This window comes from Panthera pardus, unplaced genomic scaffold (assembly GCF_024362965.1).
Source record: "Panthera pardus isolate Hobbes unplaced genomic scaffold, ASM2436296v1 HiC_scaffold_24, whole genome shotgun sequence".
NCBI classification, from domain to species: domain Eukaryota; kingdom Metazoa; phylum Chordata; class Mammalia; order Carnivora; family Felidae; genus Panthera; species Panthera pardus.
In genome coordinates, this window is record NW_026526810.1 from 52,546,390 (window position 1) to 52,570,373 (window position 23,984).

Consider the following 23,984-nt stretch of genomic DNA (forward strand, 5'->3'; position numbering starts at 1 on the left):
GTTTGAACGACAATTTTGCCACTTATTATAGGTGACACCTACCTAGTTAACTTAATCTCACTGATCCTCTGTCAGCTCACCTATAATATGGAGTTAATAACATCTTGTTGGGTAGTTATAGGGATAGAAGGACACAATGTATATAAAGCCTGGGGCTTACAGACACTTAGTAAATATTACCCAGCTATAAAACTATTGCTACCGGTGCTAGGATATCTCCATGTTCCAAAATGCTTGGGGAGGATTTTGTGGAGAAGTGGATGCTGAGTTTTATTGGAAAAATCGAGACAGTGGGGATGTAGATCCCTACATCCAGAGGGTTGGAGGCCACAACATGAATGAAGCAGAGTTTATGGGCTACCGTGAGATAAAATTGGATAGATAAGTTGGGACCACATTGTGGAGGACAATGAACACTTCACGAAGAAATTTGTACTTGAACCTTCAAATAATAAGATATTTTTCTTCTTGCACATTCTAAGGAACATAGAAACACTCTGCAGTAATCTCATCGCTTAGGAATCTTCATGGGCTCTCACAAAGATGTATCCTTTTACATTTTTTAAAAGGGAAGAAATGAAAAAGAATGAAGTATTTATCAAAGTCCCAAACCGACAATAAAGAGAAGTGGGAAAAGAAAAGACACTGACATAGAAGCTAGACTAAGTGCAGGGACAAGAGCAGGAGAAGAGAAGGAGCCAAAGTGCACCTGACATTTGCTGGCAGGTGCTGGCTCTCACTGCTGGCTGTGCCTGGGATAATTTACCCTTCGCCATCTCTGTCTGGAGCTTTCCAGTCCTTTGCCAGTAGCCTGATTGCCTAGGATGTTGCTGGCTGTGGATTGTTTTAACCTGCCCCAGTCTTAACCCAAACTAGCTTTGCGAAGCACTGGAAGTCAAGGTGTTTCAAGTGTTTATTAGCCTGCCACATGACCGTGAGCTTCAGTCCCTCGCACACACAGGGCGGTCCCTCTTTTCTTCTTGCCAACACTTTCGTTTAGGTCCTCTTAGTTTTTTTACCTGGGTTATTGCGACAGAGTCTCACTGCTCTTCCCTCCCTAGACTTTTTTCCCTCTGTCTGTGCTACATACCATAGCTGGATTAATCCTCAACTACAGCTTTGATGGTGCCACTCCTGCTCAGAAACCCGCCTCTAATCAAAGTAACACTTTTCCTTGATACAAAAGGAATACATGTTCAAAGCAAAAGTGTGACAATACCAAAAAACTCAAAGGAAAGAAAAATTTCCCATAATATCACCACCTACAGATAATCTGTAACATACTGGGTTTTAGTATTTTTATGTTACTTTTTAATACCTCATGAATTATTTCCCCATATTCTTTGTTCTTTTTGTTTGTTATGTTGACATCAGAGGAATAAAGTTTATGTATCCAACACTTACTATAGGATATTTAGGTTGCACTGAACATCCTTATGTTTACATTTTTGTACATAAATTATGATTTTTTCTTAGGAAAAATTCCCAGAAGAGGAATTTGTGCCTCAAATGTATTTATGTTTTAAGGCTTTCTTTTCTTTTAAATGTTTATTTATTTTTGAGAGAGAGAGACAGAGTGTGAGCGGGGAAGGGACAGAGAGAGACACACACACAGAATCAGAAGCAGGCTTCAGGCTCTGAGCCATCAGCACAGAGCCCTATGTGGGACTCGAACTTGCGAACTGTGAGGTCATGACCTGAGCTGAAGTTAGACGCTCAACCGACTGAGCCACCTAGGCGCCCCTCTTTTCTTTTATAATAAATATTGATGAGTTGCCCTCAGAAAGGTATACCATTTTATCCTCCCACTGTGGGTAGGTATACCCATTAGTAGTGGATCAAACAGCAGCATCTTGGCCTTGAGTCAAGCCCCCCCTCCCCATCCTGGCCCTGCTGCCCACAGAGGGTTTTCTCCTTCTCTTCCGCCACAGCCCCACTGCTGTCCTGTGAGGCTAGTCTCCTAGTACTTTACCCATGCTGCCCACATTGTACCAGCAAACATCTCAGAGCATTCCCTAGGGAAGGCAGGAAACCTTGAAGATTAAGAGGGAAGGCTCTGGAGCCAACCTACCTGGGTTCAAATCGCAGCTCTACCCTGTACCTTCCTGCATATGGGCAACACTATTAACACCTCTATCACAGTGTGGTTGTGAGAACATAAATGATTTCAGACACATAAAATGCTTCGGATGGTACTTGGAAGGTGGTAGGTATTCAGTGAACATTAGCGACCATTATCAGCAGCAATTAGGAACCATGCTCCATCCTGGGTGTGGGGGATCCAGGAGTGAGAAGATGGCCAAGGTCTCTACTTCTGTGGAAATAATCCCAGATACTATTAAGTGCCCAGCAGAGAATAAAAAGGGTGTTTTGATGGTGAGCGATAGGGTTGGAGGTGGGGCATCACATTCAGTGGCTGAAGAAAGCCCCTGTGCAGCAGGTACCTCTGAGCTAAGACCCAAGTGGAGAGATGGAGTTGTCTGTGAGAGTAGGGCTGCCTCAGGTTTTGGTCTCAGATGGCAGGAGCTTCAGAACTCATAATAGGCAGATGACTGTTTTAATGTCCTCCCCATCTGCCCCCACACATTTTCAGGATGATAATACATGGGGGTATATTTTGATCCTTCCTTGTCTTTGTATTAGTCAAGCACCGGGAATCATGTGGCCAAGGCTTCCTCTCCTCTTGCTCAAGTCATTAACTCTGGTGGGCCAATGGCCAAGGCAAGAAGGCCTTGTGGGAGTTGACATGTTTTTACTAATTGCTTCTGCTTGATTTCCTGCCTTGTTAAACCTCTTCCTGATCCTTTTGGTTTTTGAATTTTTTTCCTGCTCCCTTGAAGGACCTCCCTCTTGTTCTCTGAAGTCACTGTCTTCCTGACATGAAAAGGCCTTCAGTGAGCCAAATGCATAATGGTGTTAAGTGGAATAAAAAAGAAAACCTGAGTCTCCAATGGACAATAAGTTTTCTCTGTGCACTGCAATCTTAGGCATGGAGAGGAAGGCATCTTCCTTCTTCCTCCTCCCCTTTCCTTCCCAAACCACCCCAGCCCGAGTAAAGGGAGAATTGATCTGCCCTTAGAAGTATGCTTCTAGCTGTGGACAGCAGCCCGGAAAAGGCTGCCCCCAGTCCTGTTCTCTCTTGTGGAAGTGACGTAAGCACTTCTGTGTGCTCTTCACTGCCTCTTTTGGGTATTTGATCTTTCAGGGTGGAACGGCCACTGGATGTTACACATGGGGTGGAGAAGCTTCCTTCGGAGGCTCTGTAGTTCCTGGTATGAAAATGTCAGGTCCCTCAGGAAAAGACAAGATACAATCAGTATCTAGGCCAGTTGCTTTCAAACTTTTTGACTCTGACCCACAGTTTACATCATGACCCAGTTACACATAAAATTATTCTTCCTCTCCTTATGTGTGCTACATTGTGATATTTTCTATTTAAAAAAAAATTGGTCACATTTCTCTGAATTGATTTTGCAAACTACTAATGGATTGGACCTGATTTTTTTTTTAATTTCTTTTTTTTTTTTTTAACGTTTATTTATTTTTGAGACAGAGAGAGACAGAGCATGAACGGGGGAGGGTCAGAGAGAGCGGGAGACACAGAATTGGAAGCAGGCTCCAGGCTCTGAGCCATCAGCCCAGAGCCCGACGCAGGGCTCGAACTCATGGACCTCGAGATCGTGACCTGAGCCAAGTCGGCTGCTTAACCGACTGAGCCACCCAGGCGCCCCTGGACCTGATGTTTAAAAAATGCTGCTAAGTAACTCAAAGGCATCCATGTTAGATCTCGTCCTGACTTCTCTGGTTGCAATAATATAATTATTTAAGTGCCTAAGTTACAATAAGAGGTTTAAAAACTTTGTACTATTTGATCCAGTGATTCATCTTTGAATCTGCCTCAATGAAAGATGGTTACAAGAAGGGGGATCAAGGGACCATCACGCACATTCTGTTTTTAGTCAAATGTTTAACAAGGTTGTGGGAAAGATACAAATATGAAAGTTGGATTTGATTTTAGGCTGTGAAGGAAAATTTTAAACACTTAATCCCATTTCCTCAGATGAAGTATCAGATGTAGTCACAGCTAGTTGAACAACTATACTTAAAGAGTATTTCCTAATAACTTAGCATTAACCTGGAAGAAAACTCCAACATGATACTCCATTGGTGTCTGACTTAAGCCCTAATGCTTAGAACCATCTTATTAGCAATGTCTCGGATGAAGACCTGGAAAACAGTTTAGGCAGTACCCAGATGGCAACGTAAAGCATTTGGGTGAAAGAACAAGGATTTAAGAATTCCAGCCAGGTAGGAAAGATGGGCCAAAACTATCAAAGTGAACTAATTTAGCAAAAACATAAAGAATCAGTGTGGAAGTTCAGAATGTGAATGGCACAAAAACTGGTAGGTGCTAAAATGTGTTTCCTCTAGGATGCGGTTTGGCAGCATCCCCGGCCTCTACCCCAAGTTGTGACAACCAAAAATGTATCCAGACATTGTTACATGTCCTTCAGGGGACAGAATTTCTCCACTGGAGAACCACTGAGATAAACTGATGTGCTACTAGGGAAAAAGATCAAATGGATTTTTGTTTACAGTAAGCGCAGTAAATATCACCAGCAAAAATGACTCAGGGGCGCCTGGGTGGCTCAGTTGGTTAAGTGTCCAACTTTGGCTAAGGTCATGATCTCCCAGTTCGTGGGTTCAAGCCCCGCGTCGGACTTTATACTGACAGCTCAGAAGCCTGCTTTGGATTGTGCATCTCCCTCTCTCTCTGCCCCTCCCCCACTCGCATGCTGTCTCTCTCTCTCTCATTCTCTCTCTCTCAAAAATAAAAATAAATAAACATCAAAATTTTTTAAAAAAAATAACAAAGTGGGGCACCTGGGTGGCTCAGTCGGTTGAGCGTCCGACTTCAGCTCAGGTCATGATCTCGCAGCTCGTGAGTTCGAGCCCTGCGTTGGGCTCTGTGCTGACGACTCAGAGACTGGAGCCTGTTTCAGATTCGTCTCCCTCTCTCTCTGTCCCAACCCACTCGCATTCTGTCTCTGTCTCTCTCAAAAATAAATAAACATTAAAAAAAATTTTAAAAATAACAAAGCAAATACAATCTGAGGCTCTGTCATTACTAGCACTAAGAGCAATTAATGATTACTGAGTGCTTACTCCATACCTGCCACTACCAGAAGTCCTTTACCTGTGAATCTTCACTCAATGCTCACACGGACCCTATGGGGTAGGAATACCACTGTCTCTATTTTGCAGCTGAGGACACTGATGTCTCTGGGTATTAAGTGACTCGCTCAAGGTCTCAGAGCTAAGGTAGTGACAGCCCACACTCTGGCCAGTTGTGCTATGAGCGTCTTTAAACTGTACGCTAGGTACACACACAGTAGCTTCCTGGGAAGAGTCAGTGCCCTCGTACACCCAGAGCATGGCTGAGAGGTGAGAAAGAAGCTACCTACCCAGCATCTTAAGCAGGGACTTGCCTGTAGCTGAGGTCACAGCCTCTAGTCAGCTCACTGACTTAATTCATACAAAATTCTAATATGTTCTTTCTTCTATCAGCATGATAATAGAGTAACTTTTGGAAAGACTGTCAACAAAAGTGGTTAATAGTATGTGGTGGCACTTCATAGATTAAGTGTCAATTATCTGGAAACATTTCTCTTCCTGGATCCCTAATTTTGTTTTGTTTTTTAATGTTTAGTTATTTTTGAGAGGGTGAGAGACAGAGTGCCAGTGAGGGAGGGGCAGAGAGGGAGGGAGACACAGAATCTGAAGCAGGCTCTAGGCTCTGAGCTAGTCAGCACAGAGCCTGAGGCAGGGCTTGAACTCACAAATGTTGAGAGTCTGATCTGAGCTGAAGTCGGACGCTTAACTTAATGAGCCACCCAGGTGCCCCCTGGGGCCCTCAGTTTTGAGCCCTATAGCTCTGGGTCCAGGTGCAGAGTCACCAGGATCACAATCTTCCCACTCCAGGGTTGGGGCCTGCTAAACTGCCAAGGCTAAGTTGTGAAAACTAGCAGGCAGGGGTGGCAGAAGGGCTCAGGTGTAGACAGTAATCCTACCGAAGTCAGAGCCAGGTGCCGCAGAAATGATTGAGAAGTGTTGGGGGATGTTGAACGTGGGGAGCCACAGCTGGGCAGTGACCTGTCTCCTCTCCTGATACCCCTCCAGTGGCAGCCTTGAAGTTCAGGTCTGTGGACTTGCAGAGCCCAAGAAACAACCAGGAGCATCACACGCAGGAGATGGGCCTGAAGCGGCTTGTTGTACGCCGGGGCCAGTCCTTTCTGCTCCAACTACATTTCAGCCGACCCTTCCGCTTTGGGACAGACTACCTCACCTTTGTGGCTGAGACGGGTGAGTTCACCCTGCCCTAAGGCAAAATTCACCTGTAGGGCTCCCACCTCCCCTTCTTGAGTGCTCCCTCCCCTCCCTCTTCCTGGGATCCCCAGGACCCTCTAAGTGCTCACCTGATAAGTGACATTAAAGAAAGATTTGGCCAACTCAGCAAATTGAAACTGTGATGATAACAGCCATTTTTTTTTAAGTTTATTTACTTTGATAGAGAGAGAACACAAGCTGGAGAGGGGCAGAGAGAAGGAGAGACAGAATCCCAAGTAGGCTCTGTGCAGAGCCTGATGTGGGGCTCTGTGAGATCATGACCTGAGCTGAGATCAAGAGTCAGATGTTTATCCAACTGGGCCACCCAGGCACCCTGATAACAGCCAATTTTTAAATGCACAATAGGCACTGTGCTGAAACTTCATATATACTATATAATTTAATCCCCATGACAGGAGTTTTAGCTTTCAGGTACTATGATGATCCCATTTTACAGATAAAAATACCTGAGGCCCACAGATCTTCAATGGCTTGCCCAAAGACATCCAGTGGCAATAAAAGCCTTAAACCAAAAGGATTAGCCAGTGGTGGAAGAAGGTGAGGGTCCTCCTAGCCCCCTGGAATCATGTCACATAGATTTTAAACCTCACTGAGGGGTCATTTGTCTCTCACACAGGACCAGCGCCCACGGAATTGCTGGGAACCCGAGCCACCTTCTCCCTTACCCAGGCTCGACAAGGGAATGTCTGGAGTGCTTCTAACTTCACCATTGACACCAACTCACTCTTTGTCTCCCTTTTTACACCATCCAATGCAGTCGTTGGTCCCTACACTCTGAAGATAGAGATCTCTCAGGGCCAGGGTCACAGTGTGACTCACCCATTGGGAACTTTCATCCTGCTTTTTAACCCTTGGAATGCAGGTACAACTGCTTCACAGGCTGTAATGACAACCTGATCCACTAGGAAGGCTCAGGGAGGTTCTTCTGAGAAAGCCCAGAAGATAAAAGCTGCTTATCTATGCCATACCACGTGCTCACTGAAAGCCATCTTTAAAAAAAGAATTTTAATGGCATGATGAAAATGCTTGTGGTGTGATGTGCAGTGAAAGAGATTAGGAAACGGAACACAGTGTGATCTTAATTGTATTACATGTACGTGGACAGAAAGAGTGGCAGGAATATACCAAACTGTAGTGGTGGGTGTCTGTGAGGTGTGGGAATGAGTGATTTTCATTATCTGCATTCCGTCATCCATATTTTCCAAGTCTCGACAATAGGCTTTCCACTTTTACAATCAGGAAATGATAATCATTATGTTTTAAAGTACAGATTATATCACTGGCCTCTAGAAGAGCATTATAGACTTTTAAGGGGTCCAGTTTCCATTTCTATTGCCACCAACCCATTCCTTCCCCTATTATCCAGCAAGACACTGTCATTACTGTATTTTATTTTATTTTATTTTGTTTTATTTTATTTTATTTATTATTATTTTTTTTTTATTTCTCTGTTTGTCTTTTGCCCCCTCTCCTACTCTTAACCACTCAGAGGATGATGTCTACCTGCCAAGTGAAATACTATTGCAGGAGTATATCATGATGGACTATGGCTTTGTTTACAAGGGTCATGAAAGATTCATCACCTCCTGGCCCTGGAACTATGGGCAGGTAATACTGTCACCAGAAATGGGGCCTGGGGCAGGTCTCCTTATGCTGGTTCTTAATCAACTCTATTAGCTCACAAAAGGCCACTAACAAACTGTCACAGTGTGTGGTGCGGGGCCAATTTCCCAACCAGTAAGAGGGGAAAGGAAGGAAGGGGAGATATCTTTCAAGTTTTTAATATTTTATATAAAAAACTTAAAACATTATCCAAGTAGACAGGATACTAAAATGAACCTGTCTCTCAGCTCCAGTAATGAGCAATTTATGGTGAATCTTATTCCATCTATACCAGGGGTTTGCAAACTAGAGTCCACTGACTGTTCTTGCGTGGTTCATGAGTTAAAATGGTTTTTGTGTTTTTAAGTTGTTGAAAAAGAACTCAAAATTTTTTTGTGATATGCAAATTATATGAAGTTCAAGCTGTGGTGTCCATAAATGACATTTTACGGGAACACAGCCATGCTCATTCACTTAAGTATCACCTGTGGCTGTGTTAATGCTACAGTGGTAGAGTTGTGTAGCTGAGACAGAGACCCCACAGCCTGCAAAAGCTAAAATACTTACTATCTGGTCCTTTACAGAAAAAGTTTGCCTGTCCCTGGTCTGTACTGTCCCCATCCCTCCAAACTCATCACTGGAAGTTTTGAAAGGAATTTATAGATACCATATCATTTAATAGAGTAATACTTTGATTATAGCTCTAAAAGATAAAAACTCTTCCTGAAAAAGTGAATATTATCATAACTGAAAAAATAGACGACAATTCTTTAATAACATCAAATATCCTGTCAGTGTACAAATGGCAGGACCTTTGGCTCTGGGCAACTTTTCCACTTTCAACCAGTAAATATGACTAGTATACTTTCTGCCTCCCTCCCACTGACATCTCAGCCCCATCCACACTCACCAGGAGGGTGGTGGGGAGGGAGTGGGGAGACTGTGTGCTCCAACTGTGACAATTTGTGTGATTTTTTGAAACGGAGACATATGTCTGCATCCCCACCTCTCCCTCACTCACCTGTGCACATCACAGCTGCAAAGACCCAGCATTCTCCATACTTCACATAGGCATATGTATCAAGTATATGTTATAAACTTATGTCATGAACCTACACTGGCTTCTCCTGGGTTCCCAGCTACAGCTGAACTCCTCTACTTGATTTCAAGGCTCCCATACTCTTCTCCCTCACCTTTCACAGCTGCCCTGTTTTTATCCATCTGGTCTTTCCTACTCCCTCATGTCCTCCAGAAAAGAGAACCTCTAAGCCCCTGTCCTGGGCAGCACCATACTCAAAGACCTCAGGTGAACATCCCCACCATGCTCTCTTCCTGTCTACCTGGCCCTTCCAAGCCTACTGGTGCTAATGACCTTCTCTGATCTCTTGTCAACAGGGATCCCTCACCTCCAAATTCTGTCTGCATTTTCCATTAGAGCCACTCAGGTTCATTTTCCAGAATTCTGAATCTCATACACTCCCAATTTGACTTATAAGCTCTTTGAAGGCAGGACCTTGTCTTATATTTAACCCCATCCTCATCTCCAGCACATACACACCATCCCTCAAAGCCTGTGTTATTGACTTGAAGTTTTAGGACGCTCTTCTCTTTTCTCTCCCTTGAAATCACTTGGAAGTTTGAAGAGGACATCATAGATATCTGCTTTGAGATCTTGAACAAGAGCCTGTACTTCTTAGAGAACCCATCCAAAGACTACTCCCAGCGGAATGACCCTGTGTACGTCTGCAGGGTGGTGAGTGCCATGGTAAGAACAGAAGCTCTCCCGGCCCTGTCTGAGGACAATCTGAGCTTCCCTAGGGCACTGTGGGGACCCGCCTGTCTGTCCTTTGCAGATCAACAGCAACGATGACAACGGTGTGCTGCAGGGAAACTGGGGAGAGGACTACTCCAGGGGGGTCAGCCCGCTGGAGTGGAATGGCAGCGTAGCCATCCTGCGGCAGTGGTTAGCCAGGGGCAGGCAGCCTGTGAAGTATGGACAGTGCTGGGTCTTTGCAGCTGTGATGTGCACAGGTGAGTGAGGGAGAGATGGGGATGCAGAAGCATTCATTTAATTTTTGTGATGACCCTTTGAAGTCGGGCTCTGGTTATCTCCATTTTCACATAAGTTAACTGTGGCCTGACCATAGCCCCACAGCTAAGAGATGGTGCACACGGGGACTCTCACCCAGCACACTCCATACTCTTGGGGACTCCTGCATATTTTCCTAGGAGGGAGGTTGACCCGTCACAATCACTCTGCAGTCTCCTTGATGGCAGTTAGACTATTAAAATAGTCACTTGGATAAAGAAGAGTGTGGCCCCAAAGTGGAAGCAAAGGCAGCTTCTCTCTGCCACTGCTCAGGTTTCTCAGCTCCTGGTGAGCCTGGAGTCAGGGACAGCTGGGGGAAGCTTGAAGTACAAGCAAATGGTCTGGGAAAGTCTGATCCCACCTGTAGGCAGAGCTGGCGGCTCCCAAATACTTCTTGGAGAGTTTCTTGAGGAGTTACAATAGGAGATTTGCTACTTTGCTAACTACCCACATGGAGCATCAGTGTTTTTTGTATTACCATTTATTTATGATTTAGTGCAAAGGTGTTGATCGGATTATCTGTGAGGATGAGGGAAAGACAGAATACTGAGGTGTCTGCCTGTCTTGCCCCATGCAAGGCAGGAGTACATTACACATGCTACCTGTTGTGTTGTGATGCTCAGTGTTTGCTGAGTGAATGGGCTGACTCTGAATTGGAGTGTGAGGGAGCAAAGAACAGAGAAGACAGAGACAGGGGCTAAAGACAAAGTTCTAGATTTTTCTGAGAGGGGCAGCATAGCTTGGCAGATATGTACAGGTGCTACAGATAGACGAGATGTTTAAATCTGAGTATTCAAACAGAGTGACCTCACTTTGCTCATTCATTTTCCCTGGAAAATGCTCAGCACAGCACCAGCATTTAATATGGCCACATTTGTCTTGGGCTAGGAAGTCCCTGGTTAGGCAGGTGTTGTAGAGGAGAGCTTGGGCCCTTAGGCCCTGGGATGAGAGGGAGAAGGTCTAGGTCTGCATCCTTACTCCGTCTTGAAGCCTCTCCCCACTCCCAGGCCCTAAAGTTCTGGGGCCATTGAGGAAGGGGACAGCTGCTCCCACCACACAGCCTCTGGCCACTTGCAGTCCTGGTCTAGCTGTCACCCCTGCAGAGAGGTTATGAAAAGCTCAGGAGATGTGCTGGGAGTAGAGAAGTGACTGTGAGCACATGGCTGGCTCCCTTTGGGACTCTTGAATCAATTGTAACAAAAAGATTGGTCAATCTCAATAGTCCTCGTACTTTTCAAAGCACTATAATCCTCCCAGCAGCCTCAGGAGGCACCCACTGCTGGTCCTGAGCTGGAGAGGGATAGGATAAACTTGTCTGAACTCCTCGCCTTGCTGGCTGAGGTGGAGACCTATGTTCCAAAGGTCACATCTGGCTCTTGGCTTGATTTTACTTGGCCTTGGGAAGGTGTGTGTGTGTGTGTGTGTGTGTGTGTGTGTGTGTGTGTGTGTGTGCGCGCGCGCGCGCGCGCGCGCGCGCGCGCGCGCGCTTACGCTTGGGTGTGGTGATGGTGTAGGTGATGTAATATCTGCTTTGTGTGAGTAGATCTTAACTACTTAAGTGAAATCTTAAGATCTTAACTCAGTTTTGGGGGCACCTGGGTGGCTCAGTAGGTTGAGCGTCCAACTTGGGCTCTCAGGGCATGATCTCAAGGTTCATGAGTTCAAGCCTTGCATTGGGTTTGCTGCTATCAGCACAGAGCCCGCTTCAGATCCTGTCTCCCTCTCTCTCTGCCCCTCCCCAGCTTGAGCTCTCTCAAAGATAAATAAAACATTAAAAAAAAGAAAAGAAAAAGATCTTTACTCAGCATTAAAAAGCCTTTGTAGTACTATCCTGAGATGCCACAAGAGGATGCTGTTGCCTTATCAAAGATGGCTATTGCCTCATTGTACAAGCAAGTTCCCCTCTGTCTCTGATGTCTTCCAATTACTTCTATGTCTATCTTGCCCTTCTATCCTTTCTCTGATTTCTTTCTTACCTCCTCCAAATCCTTGTATTTCAGTAGAATTACAGATTCAGTATTTCAGAATTGAAAATCATCTGTTTCAATTCCTTATTTTGTTACACACAAGGAGATTAAGGCCCAGAGAAGTTAAGCCACACAGCTTCTCTTCTAAAACAGGCCACAAGGCCTGAAGTTTTTTATTTTCTTTCAAATTAGCAAATGTTTTAGGTTCTCTGTTTTTAATCTGGAAAGCTGCTGAATGGAAAAAGCGCTAAATAATAAATTGAGTTGCTTATTGTTGTTTTAAGTAACCTTCAAACGATTTCTTTTTCCCAGTGGGATGGAGACCATCAATGGGGCAGGTAGGCAGCAGGGTTCTGGGCCTGGGTGCAGTGCTTTGAGAATAAAGGACTTACAAGTATGGATCTGCAAGAATCTTGGCCTTCTTTCTCTCCTCCAGCTTAAAAGTTAGAAAGCATGCATGGGGAGCTAACGATTCTGCTTGAAATGAACTCAGTGATTCTCCATGTTTTCTTTCTCTTTAGTAATGAGATGTTTAGGTGTTCCAACCCGTGTGGTTTCCAATTTTCGTTCTGCACACAACATGGACAGGAACTTGACCGTCGACACCTACTATGACCAAAATGCAGAGATGCTGCCTACTCAGAAGCGAGACAAAATATGGTAAGGGACACCATCTCAAACACATCTCTCTCCATGTCAGGAAGGGTAAGGAAGCTCTGACCTGGTTCTCTCTAGTTTTGAGGCAATATCATCCTTTATCTTGTTGCTGGTGCCCAGAGAGCAATTCCCTAACCTAGGAGACTGTTCTGGCTAATTACATCATCACACTAAACTCCCTTCAGAAATATAAGACTATGGGATAACATTCTGAAGCCCACAACCAAAAAAATTGATTTTGTGTTCTGTGAACACTAACTTCAAAATCTTTATGCATCTTACATGACTCTTCCTTCTTTGAGCCATCTGTTTGTGCCATTCTCTGTTTCTCCTCCGGGCAAAGCCTACACTTGCTGCTTTTGTCCACTTCCTCAGTCTCTCCTGTTTCCTCCTCTATCCACCTCACTCCCTCTCTCTCTCTCTCTCTCTCTCTCTCTCTCTCTCTCTCTCTCTCTCTGTGTGTGTGTGTGTGTGTGTGTGCCTTTATTTCTGGATCTCCGATCTCTTCCCCTGGCTCCCTTCTCCTCTGCTGTACTGTAAATCTGGTGTCATGTTTTTCCTTTTCCAGCCAGTTTCCAGGTCAGATCTTTGGGTTGTGTGAGAGCTAGTGGCAATCCTTGGAGCCCCTCCCGCTCTGAGCTCCTAAAGGGCTGAAGAACCCCTGATTCAATCAGCAGTGGTGTATCTGAGAAGGCTATATCACTTATGTAGCGTTCGGTGTGTGAATGCATAACCTGAATCTAATTATGAGAAAGCCTCAGATAAGCTCAAAATGAATATAGCTCTGGCAAATAAATACTGAATTCAAAATTTCAATGTAATAAAACAAAGGCTGAGAAACTGCTCCAGATCAAGGTAGACAAAGGAGACAGGACAGCTAAATGCAATGTGTGATCCTAGACTGGGTGGTAAAGAATGTAATAAAGGACACTATTCGAATTCTACCAAACATTTAAAGAGTTAATGCCTATTCTCTTGAAGCTGTTCCAAAAAATAGAAATGGAAGGAAAACTTCCAAACTCTTTCTATGAAGCCAGCATTACCTTGTTTCCAAAACCAGACAAAGACCTAACTAAAAAGGAGAACTATAGACCAATTTCCCTAATGAACATGGACACAAAAATCCTCAACAAGATACTAGCCAACTGGATCCAGCAATACATGAAAAAAATTATTCACCACGACCAAGTGGGATTTATACCTGGGATGCAGGGTTGGTTCAATATCCACAAAACAATCAATGTGATTCATCACATCAATAAAAGAAAGGACAAGAACCACATGATCCTCTCAGTAGATGCAGAGAAAGCATTTGACAAAATACAGCATCCTTTCTTGATAAAAACCCTCAAGAAAGTAGGGATAGAAGGATCATACCTCAAGATCATAAAATCCATATATGAAAGACCCAATGCTAATACCATCCTCAATGGGGAAAAACTGAGAGCTTTCCCCCTAAGGTCAGGAACAAGACAGGGATGTCCACTCTCACCACTATTATTCAACATAATATTGGAAGTCCTAGCCTCAGCAATCAGACAACACAAAGGAATAAAAGGCATCCAAATCAGTCAGGAAGAGGTCAAACTTTCACTCTTTGCAGATGACATGATACTCTATATGGAAAATCAAAAAAATTCCACCAAAAACCTGCTAGAACTGATCCATGAATTCAGCAAAGTCACAGGATATAAAATCAATGCACAGAAATTGGTTGCATTCCCATACACCAACAATGAAGCAACAGAAGGAGAAATCAAGGAATTGATCCCATTTAAAATTGCACCCAAACCCATAAAATACTTAGGAATAAACCTAACCAAAGAGGTGAAAAATCTATACACTGAAAACTATAGAAAGCTTATGAAAGAAATTGAAGACACACAAAAAAAAAAAAAATGGAAAAAGATTCCATGCTCCTGGATAGGAAGAACAAATATTTTTAAAATGTCAATACTACCCAAAGCAATCTACATACTCAATGCAATCCCTATCAAAATACGAGCATTCTTTACAGAGCTAAAACAAACAATCCTAAAATTTGTATGGAACCAGAAAAGACCCCAAATAGCCAAAGCAATCTTGAAAAAGAAAACCAAAGCTAGAGGCATCACAATCCCGGACTTCAAGCTGCATTACAAAGCCATAATCATCAAGACAGTATGGTACTGACACAAAAACAGACACTCAGATCAATGAAACACAATAGGGAACCCACATATGGACCCACAAATGTATGGCCAACTAATCTTTGACAAAGCAGGAAAGAATATCCAATGGAATAAAAACAGTCTCTTCAGCAAGTGGTGCTGGGAAAACTGGACAGTGACATGCAGAAAAATGAACCTGGACCACTTTCTTACACCATACACAAAAATAAACTCAAAATGGATGAAAGACCTAAATATAAGACAGGAAACCATCAAAATCCTCAAGGAGAAAGCAGGCAAGAAACTCTTTGACCTTGGTTGCAGCAAATTTTTACTCAACATGTCTCCAGAGGCAAGGGAAACAAAAGCAAAAATGAACTGTTGGGACCTCATCAAAATAAAAAGCTTCTGCACAGCAAAGGAAACAATCAGCAAAACTAAAAGGCAACTGACGGAATGGGAGAAGATATTTGCAAATGACATATCAGATAAAGGGTTAGTATCCAAAATCTATAGAGAACTTATCAAACTCAACACCCAAAAAACAAATAATCCAGTGAAGAAATGGGCAAAAGACATGAATAGACACTTCTCCAAAGAAGTTCGACATCCAGATGGCCAACCAACACATGAAAAAATGCTCAACATCACTCATCATCAGGGAAATACAAATCAAAAGCACAATGAGATACCGCCTCACACCTGTCAGAATGGCTAACGTTAACAACTCAGGCAACAACAGATGTTGGCAAGGATGCAGAGAGAGAGGATCTCTTTTGCACTCCTGGTGGGAATGCAAACTGGTGCAGCCATTCTGGAAAACAGTATGGAGATTCCTCAAAAAATTAAAAATAGAACTACTCTATGACCTAGCAATTGCACTACTAGGTATTTATCCAAAGGATACAGGTATGCTGTTTTGAAGGGGCTCATGCACCCCAATGTTTATAGCAGCACTATCAACAATAGCTAAAGTATGGAAAGAGCCCAAATGTCCATTGATGGATGAATGGATAAAGCAGATGTGGTATATATATACAATGGAGTATTACTCAGCAATCAAAAAGAATGAAATCTTGCCATTTGCAACTACGCGGATGGAACTGGAGGGTATTATGCTAAGTGAAATTAGTCAGAGAAAGACAAATATCATATGACTTCACTCATATGAGGACTTTAAGATACAAAACACATGAACATAAGGAAAGGGAAGCAAAAATAATATAAAAACAGGGAGGGGGACAAAACATAAGAGACTATTAAATATGTAGAACAAACAGAGGGTTGCTGGAAGGGTTGTGGGAGGTGGAATGGGCTAAATGGGTGAGGTGCATTATTCTTGAAATAATTGTTGCACTATATACTAACTTGGATGTAAATTAAAAAAATAAATAAATAGGACAATATTTGGTCGATTGATAAAATTGAAATATAGACAGTAAATTAGATAAAATATTATATCAATAAGAAATGCGTGGGGTTGATAACTGTAAGGGAAGATCTCCATTCTTAGAAAATACACACTGAAGTAAAAAAACAAAAGAAAAAATGTATTGATAATTTTCAAACCCATACTGAAAGAAAGCCAATGATAAAGCAAATGAAGCGAAATGTTAACGATAGATAACTTGGGTATATGGGTATTTTTTGTAATTTTTAAAAATGTTTATTTATTTTTGAAAGAGAGACAGAGATATGAGCGGGGGAGGGGGGGCAGAGAGAGAGGGAGACCCGGAATCCAAAGCAGACTCCAGGCTCTGAGCTGTCAGCACAGAGCTCAGTGCGGGGCTTGAACTTATGAACTGTGAGATCATGACCTGCACTGAAGTCTGACGCTTAACTGATTGAGCCACCCAGGCACCCCTGGGTATTTTTTGTAATATTCTTGCAACTTTACTGTAAGCTTGAAATTACTTCCAAATAAAGAGTAAAAAAAGGGGGGGATATAATTAGTACATAACAACTTTGTACAGTGCCATATAGTACCTAGATTTTTCATGGGTGATCACTTCATAATTTATACAAATGTTAAATCACTATGTTGTACACCTGAAAATAATACAATATAGTATGTCAATTACATTTTAAATTTTAAAAACAACAATATAAAGCACTCAATATAGTGTCTGATACCTGACAAAGCCAGGAAAATGTGAATCTTCATTTCCTTACTCTTCTCTGCAGGAATTTCCATGTCTGGAATGAGTGCTGGATGATCCGGAAAGATCTCCCACCAGGATACAATGGGTGGCAAGTTCTGGACCCCACTCCCCAGCAAACCAGCAGCGGTGAGTGAGGGCCACTGTGGAAGGATCTGGGCTCCGTGGGGGGGGGTGGGGGGTGGGCTGAGCAGGGGGACTGATCACAAGAGCAGGAGGCCAGAAAGGGGTAGTATTTTTTCTTACTTCATTGCCTTCAGCTGGGTGACCCAGATGACTTGCAGGACCTTGTTTTCTCACCTGCAAAGTGGGGAAGCTGATAAATGCCACAGGTGGCTGTGAGGATCGGATGAATTTGTGGGAACCTGAGAGCACTCGGTGTGTGAGGGTTTTCTCTATCCCATCCCCTTACCTGCCCTCGCCACCACCAGCCGGCCCAGTGCACATGCTAGCAGCTGTCAGCTGTCCTCAACTTCTGTTCCTTCCACAGGGGTATTCTGCTGCGGCCCTGCTTCTGTGAAGGCCATCAGGGAAGGGGAGGTTCACCTGCCCTATGACACCCCATTTGTGTACGCCGAGGTGAATGCTGATGAAGTCATTTGGCTCTTCAGAGATGGTCAGGCCCAGGAAATCCTGGACCATAATACCCATTCCATTGGGAAGGAAATCAGCACCAAGATGGTAGGGTCAGCTAAGCGACAGAACATTACCAGCTCCTACAAGTATCCAGAAGGTGCTTGGGGCCCTGGGGTGTCAGGGTGGGTGGACATGACGTCTGTTGTGTTCTTCCCAGTGAGAACGGCTCATGCCTGTTAAAACCAACACCACCTGATCACCTGCTCCTCATCGCAAACTCCCAGGGGCTTTCCAGGCCATGTGGGCCTAGGGCTGCTGGACTGAGCAAATAAAAACAGAGAGTGCCCAGTTAAATCTGAATTCCAGATCAGTTCAGATAAGCAAATATTTCATTAGTATAAGTGTGTCCCAAATATAGCATGTAATATACTTAAACAAAAATTATTATATATCTGAAATTCAAATTTACCTGAAATTCAAATGGAATGTTCTTTATTATTATGGCAACTCTGTCCTAGGGTCATATCATGGTCTCCTTACATCATGGCAGTGGGGGTGGCAGCAAGGAGGGAGGTGGACACTTAAGGAGGGAAAGGAAGGACACCTGGCCTGTGGAAGGGAGTAGATGTCCCTGTGGAGAAGGCCAGGGTGGCATCAGGCTGCCTGAGTACCAACAATGCTGCTATGTTGGTACTGCTATGTTCTAGTGGTATAAGCCTGGATGTGTTCTTAACATCCCTGTGCCTCCACCTCCTCACCTGTAAAATGGGTTAATGATACCTCAGAGGGCTATTGTGAGGGCAGCTGAGTATACAGAGAAAGCACTTGGAGCAATGCCTCTGGTGCACAGTAACTTTACTAGAGAAGTCCACAATTTGGGATGAGTTGGAGTTCAACCTGAATGTTGAGTAGACCCCAAGAGCAAGAGATGAAGACCCACTTAAAAGATTTGAGCATGTATTTTATTTATTTTATTTTTTTTTACCTTTTATTTTATTTTATTTTTTTCTTCAATATATGAAATTTATTGTCAAATTAGTTTCCATACAACACCCAGTGTTCATCCCAAAAGGTGCCCTCCTCAATACCCATCACCCACCCTCCCCTCCCTCCCACCCCCCCATCAACCCTCAGTTTGTTCTCAGTTTTTAAGAGTCTCTTGAGCATGTATTTTAGAAGTGAGGATGTTGATGCGGTGGGGGAGGGGGGAAAGCCTTTGGCTTTGATGATGATGATGGCAGTGATGATGGTGACAATACTGATGACAAAGAACAGTACTGGGTACTTATATTCAGCAACTCATTTAACTCAAATTTTTGGCAACTCTATGAGGCAAGGAGATATATCTGGGTTATAAATGAAAGAATTGAGCACCAAGGGATTAAGGGACACCTAGCTGAGCAAGATTTGAATGCAGCACCAAGCAATATACCAATCCCCTGTTCTCAGCCACGATGCTGTATTGTCTCCTTATGTGGCTCCTTATGTGTAGCTATTGTCTCCTTATGTAGCTGTATTGTCTCCTTATGTAGCTTCCCTTTGGGAAGGGAGCTGGAAGTTTCTGGGTGGCTTGTTTCCCAAAGAAGGCCACTGGTCCTCTCAACCCCTCCTCACTGAGGTCTTTCCTGGCTCTCCTTTCTGCCAGGATCCCCTGAGGAGCGATCTGTGTTCATGAAGGCTTCCCGGAAAATGCTGGGCCCAGGAAGGGCCTCCTCACCCTTCCTGGATCTGCTGGGGTCCAGGGGGTCTCAGGATCAGCCAGCCCAGCTGCAGCTTCACCTGGCCAGGACGCCTGAGTGGGGCCAGGACCTGTTGCTGAAGCTGCATGCCCTGAGGGTGCCAGACAGAGTCCACCCCCGGGGTCCCATCAGACTGGTGGTGCACTTCTGTGCACAGGCCCTGCTGCACCAGGGTGGCACCCGGGAGCCCCTCTGGAGGCAAACAGTGCACTTGAACCTGGACTTTGGGGAGGGTGAGTATGAACAAGGCCTGGAAAATCACCTATAGGGATGGGAGCTGTGGGGTCATGAACAAAGCTGGGATGGTTCAGCCAGATTACACAGAGATCCCTGCACCCCAACTACCTACTACGTGCCAGGTAGTGAAGTTGTTGTTGGCAGGGGGTCACATATGCCATGTGCTGTACGTCTGACACTATCCCACTAGGTGAGACATAGCAATGACTTCTGGGGGCAGTAGGTATAGGTTAAGTACACTGTATCTTTCTCTTTGTTATGCACACATACTTTCACACACATACAGACTCACACACATAGTCTCTCACACATACAAATTTCCGTGTGTGTGTGTGTGTGTGTGTGTGTGTGTGTGTGTGTGTGTGTGTCTCTTTGTTTCCAGACTCAAGATGTCTTTTGTCTGTGCTTAGAGATACAGTGGCCGCTCTTGCTACCCTACGACAATTATAGAAACAAGCTGACAGATGAGAAGCTGATCCGTGTGTCTGGCATTGCCAAGGTGGAGGATATGGGGAGGTCCATGCTGGTCCTAAAAGATATCTCTCTGGAACCTCCCAATTTATCTATTGAGGTAAGGTGTCTTGGACAGAGATGGAGCCCGGAAGCCCTTTGACTCACCCGACCCAGGGGCTGGGGCTACAGCAGTGAATGAGATACAGTCGCTGCTTCAGACACCAAATAGATGATTAAAGCACAGTATGGTGTTGTCTTGTCCTCTGTGCAAAGTGCAGGGCAGAGTGGAAGTCTTCCCAGAGGAAGTGACATTTCGTGGAGGATGCATAGGCAGACACTGTCCAGAGAAATGAGATGGAGATGAAAGCATTTTAAGTAGGGAGATAGCTTTGCAGTGGCAGAGAGGCAGGAGAGGCATGGCTGGGAGATTGAGTAGAGGAGCTGGATTTGAGAAAAACCACAAGTGAAATTCCAAAGGTGACTGCAGATAACACAGGGTTGACAGGGAAGAGGGAGGACACATGAAAGGAGCCTCAGATTTGAGTTCTAAGATTGTGTGGCTGGCAAGGTCATTACAGGTGGAAGAAGGATAAATGGAGGGCAGAAATATTCCCCATCTCCCGTTACCAGGGTTTTCCTTCCCTCAAAGCCTCCTTTCTCCATCTCCCCTCCTGTTCTAAAGAACTTGCCCACTGCCTGATCCCAACCTGGCTTTGCACCTGCTGGATTTGTTAGTGGCACACTCCACCCCAACCAGAATGAGTAGCTCCACATCATAAACCATGTGACCACCTGACAGTTTTCACCTGGGAGTGTTGTCAGGCCACGGTGCGGCAAACAGTGGGCAGAATCACAGCCTGGTGCTGAGGCGAGGACCCTGCCCCCATTACCCAGAGCCCTGGTTACAAACAAGATCCAATGCAAACACATCAGAACCAGAGTAGACTATCAATTGGTCCCCACAGTTAAGGGAACTGGGGATGATTTGTGTGAGTATGAAGGATCCCAAAGACATTTTTGCCTGTTCTACTTTGATGCCCTCATTAGAGGACAAGGGATTTGTTTCTTTCATTTGAATTTTAGAGAAGTCAGGATGGGTTCTTACTTTTTCTTAATTCTCTGTTTGAGGCAGAACATGCCTCGAGTATGATCTGGGTGGTCAGGACCCATTTTAGTTCAACATACGTTCATCAAATATCCACCACCTGGTTGGCACTGCACTAGGCACTGGGCTCGAGAAGTGAGTAGGATAGAGACCCTGCCTCCCACTCACAGGCCAAGGCCATGCTGCCCTATGACACAGACCTCACGTGGGATGCACAGAACACACCTGGGGAAACTCAAGAGTGTTTCTACTGTCAGAACAACGTGGGGGAAAGATCCTGGCTGGGGTCTGGGACACCTGGCTCAGGTCCTGGCTCTGCCATATCATGTGACATTGGCCTCAGAAGGATAGTGCTAGGGGTACCTGGGTGGTTCCGTCAGTTAAGCATCTGACTCTTGGTTTGGGCTCAGGTTGTGATCTAGCGGTTCATTAGTTTGAGCCCTGTATCAGGGTCTGCACTGATGGTGCTGAGCCTGCTTGAGATTCTCTTTCTCCCTCTCTCTCTCTGCCCCTCCCCTGCTTGTGGTCCCTCTCTCTCTCAAAATAAATAAGTAAATGGAAAAAAAAGAAAGATATCACTGATAGCATATGGATGGTGCATATAGCACCACTTCTTATCCCATGCCTGTGTCAGACGCACTAGTCAGTCGTAACTCTCTGACTCTGGATCTGTCCTCAGGATCCTTTTCAACACGCCATTTCTATTAGCCATGATGAACAGATTGGAGCTGGCACTTTAGTTGAAATCTAATTGCCATCCTGAACTAGATGGTGGGGAGGGAAATAGATTTCAACTTGGTGCCAATTCCCAATTGGCAGTGGCTTCCTGAAGCATTGTGACTTTCTAAGACAGGTCAGGATATTTGTTAACCTTGAATACTCTTCGGCTTACATTCTTCTCTCCCAATTGCAGTGGTTTAGCAGTAAGGAAGCAGTCCCTGGTGGTGAAGAGAAGGACAGTGGAATGAGGGTATTGAACTCGAGTGTGGAAATGAGGCCAGTTGCCCACAATATCCCTGTCTTCTCTCCTCACAGGTGTCTAAAAGGGCCGAGGTGGGCAAGGCACTGAGAGTCCACATCACCCTCACCAATACCCTAATGACTGCTCTGAGTAACTGCATGATGGTGCTGGAGGGAAGTGGCCTCATTGATGGGCAGATATCCAAAAAGTAAGTACCGTCTGTCTCATGCTGGTCTCTGACAAGGGGTAACTTGTGGGGTCATAGGTCGGTCCTTTGTCTCCTGAATGGTGCCTACTCGCCCCCATTTTCCCACCCTCCTTGGGGAAGGTTGACCTTGGTGGTGTTGGGGGGTGGGAGGTGCTTACTCCAAGAGGGGTAACTATATCACCCATCCCAGCAGTTACTTAAGGCTCTAACAGGCTCTTTTTGACTTTCAGCATTGGGACTCTGGTGGCTGGACACACCATCCACATTCAACTGGACCTCTACCCCATCAAAACTGGACCACGCCAGCTGCAAGTCCTCATCAGCAGCAATGAGATCAAGGAGATCAAGGGCTATAAGGACATCTTTGTTGCTGCAGCCAGGGTTTCTTCAGCTCCGCCCCGCCCCGCCCCGTACTCTCCCAACCACCCCCTCCCGTCTCTCCCTGAGCCCAGCACCCTTCCTACTGCTCCCCTCTTCATCCCCTAGCCCCTTCCTTACCCCCACTCCTGATACCTTTCCAGCCCTCTGGCAGCCCCACCTTGGCCTTTTCTGCTCCTGAAGGTGCAATGTTATCTTTGCCCCTTCTCTGTCCGGTTCCTGGCCTGCTTGGGGTGAATGAAGCACTATTAGAACCTCTGTGCATCTTGGGAAGAGACAATAAAGACCTCTTAATTTATCAACAGTGTTCTCTCTTCTGTGCTAAGAACCTACTTATTGCTGCTGGCTGGTCCCCTGGCCTGGCTGCCAGCTGCATTGGCTGGGCCCTCTCTGCTCTTCCTGTCTTATCTCTCTCCTGCCTTAAGTCCCCAGTCACAAAATAAGGCCAATATGATTCCCTTAAATCAGCCTCTCTGGAATTAAGGACCCCAGGTCTCTCCATTTAAATGGTCTTAGCCTGCAGATGGAGGCTGGAGGGAAGTCTGGGGAGGGCTGCCTGGGAAGACAGTGACTGTGCCACCAGGGGACCAGCCAGAGATACCTAGCAGGACTTCTCTGCTGTCCTCTGAGAGCACAGGGATGGCTGGGCCAGTCCCACTCAAAATCATTTGTGCTCATTCTAGATAATTTGGAAAGACCAGAAAGGTGAAAAGAAACAAAAGAAAAATCACCTATAGTTCCTCATCCCAGAAGAAATCTCTGCTAACAGTTTGCCACATATCTTTCTGGCCTTCCTCCCACTATTCATTGTGATTTTTTTTTTAACTGATTTTTTTTAAATTTTTCTTAACGTTTATTTATTTTTGAGACAGAGAGAGACAGAGCATGAACGGGGGAGGGTCAGAAAGAAGGAGACACAGAATCTGAAACAGGCTCCAGGCTCTGAGCTGTCAGCACAGAGCCTGACGCGGGGCTCAAACTCACGGACCGCGAGATCATGACCTGAGCCGAAGTCGGCCGCTTAACCGACTGAGCCACCCAGGCGCCCCTGTGATTTTTTAAGTTATCATTAGGGGCGCCTGGCTGGCTCAGTTGATAAAGCGTCTGACTCTTGATTTCAGTTCAGGTCATGATCTCATAGTTTGTGACTTCAAGCCCCATGTCGGGCTGACAGCGTGGCACCTACTTGGGATTCTCTCTCTACATCTCTCTCTGCCCCTCCTCCCTCCAATTAAATAAATAAACTTCAAAAAATAAAGTTATCATTACCTGACTATCATTAAAAGGTAAGAGAT

General features: G+C 44.9%; 1 protein-coding gene across 1 annotated transcript; it reads left to right on the plus strand.

Moving 5' to 3' along the window:
* Positions 1-220: 220 nt before the first annotated feature.
* TGM7 (transglutaminase 7) lies at positions 221-22,797 on the plus strand. The gene is made up of 13 exons (XM_053888720.1): positions 221-362; positions 6,181-6,363; positions 7,025-7,270; positions 7,898-8,016; positions 9,647-9,775; positions 9,864-10,041; positions 12,588-12,726; positions 17,058-17,161; positions 17,523-17,765; positions 19,254-19,580; positions 19,995-20,155; positions 22,178-22,311; positions 22,542-22,797. The coding sequence occupies exons 1-13, from the start codon at positions 221-223 to the stop codon at positions 22,795-22,797; spliced, it is 2,361 nt and encodes a 786-aa protein (XP_053744695.1).
* The last annotated feature ends 1,187 nt before the right edge of the window (positions 22,798-23,984 follow it).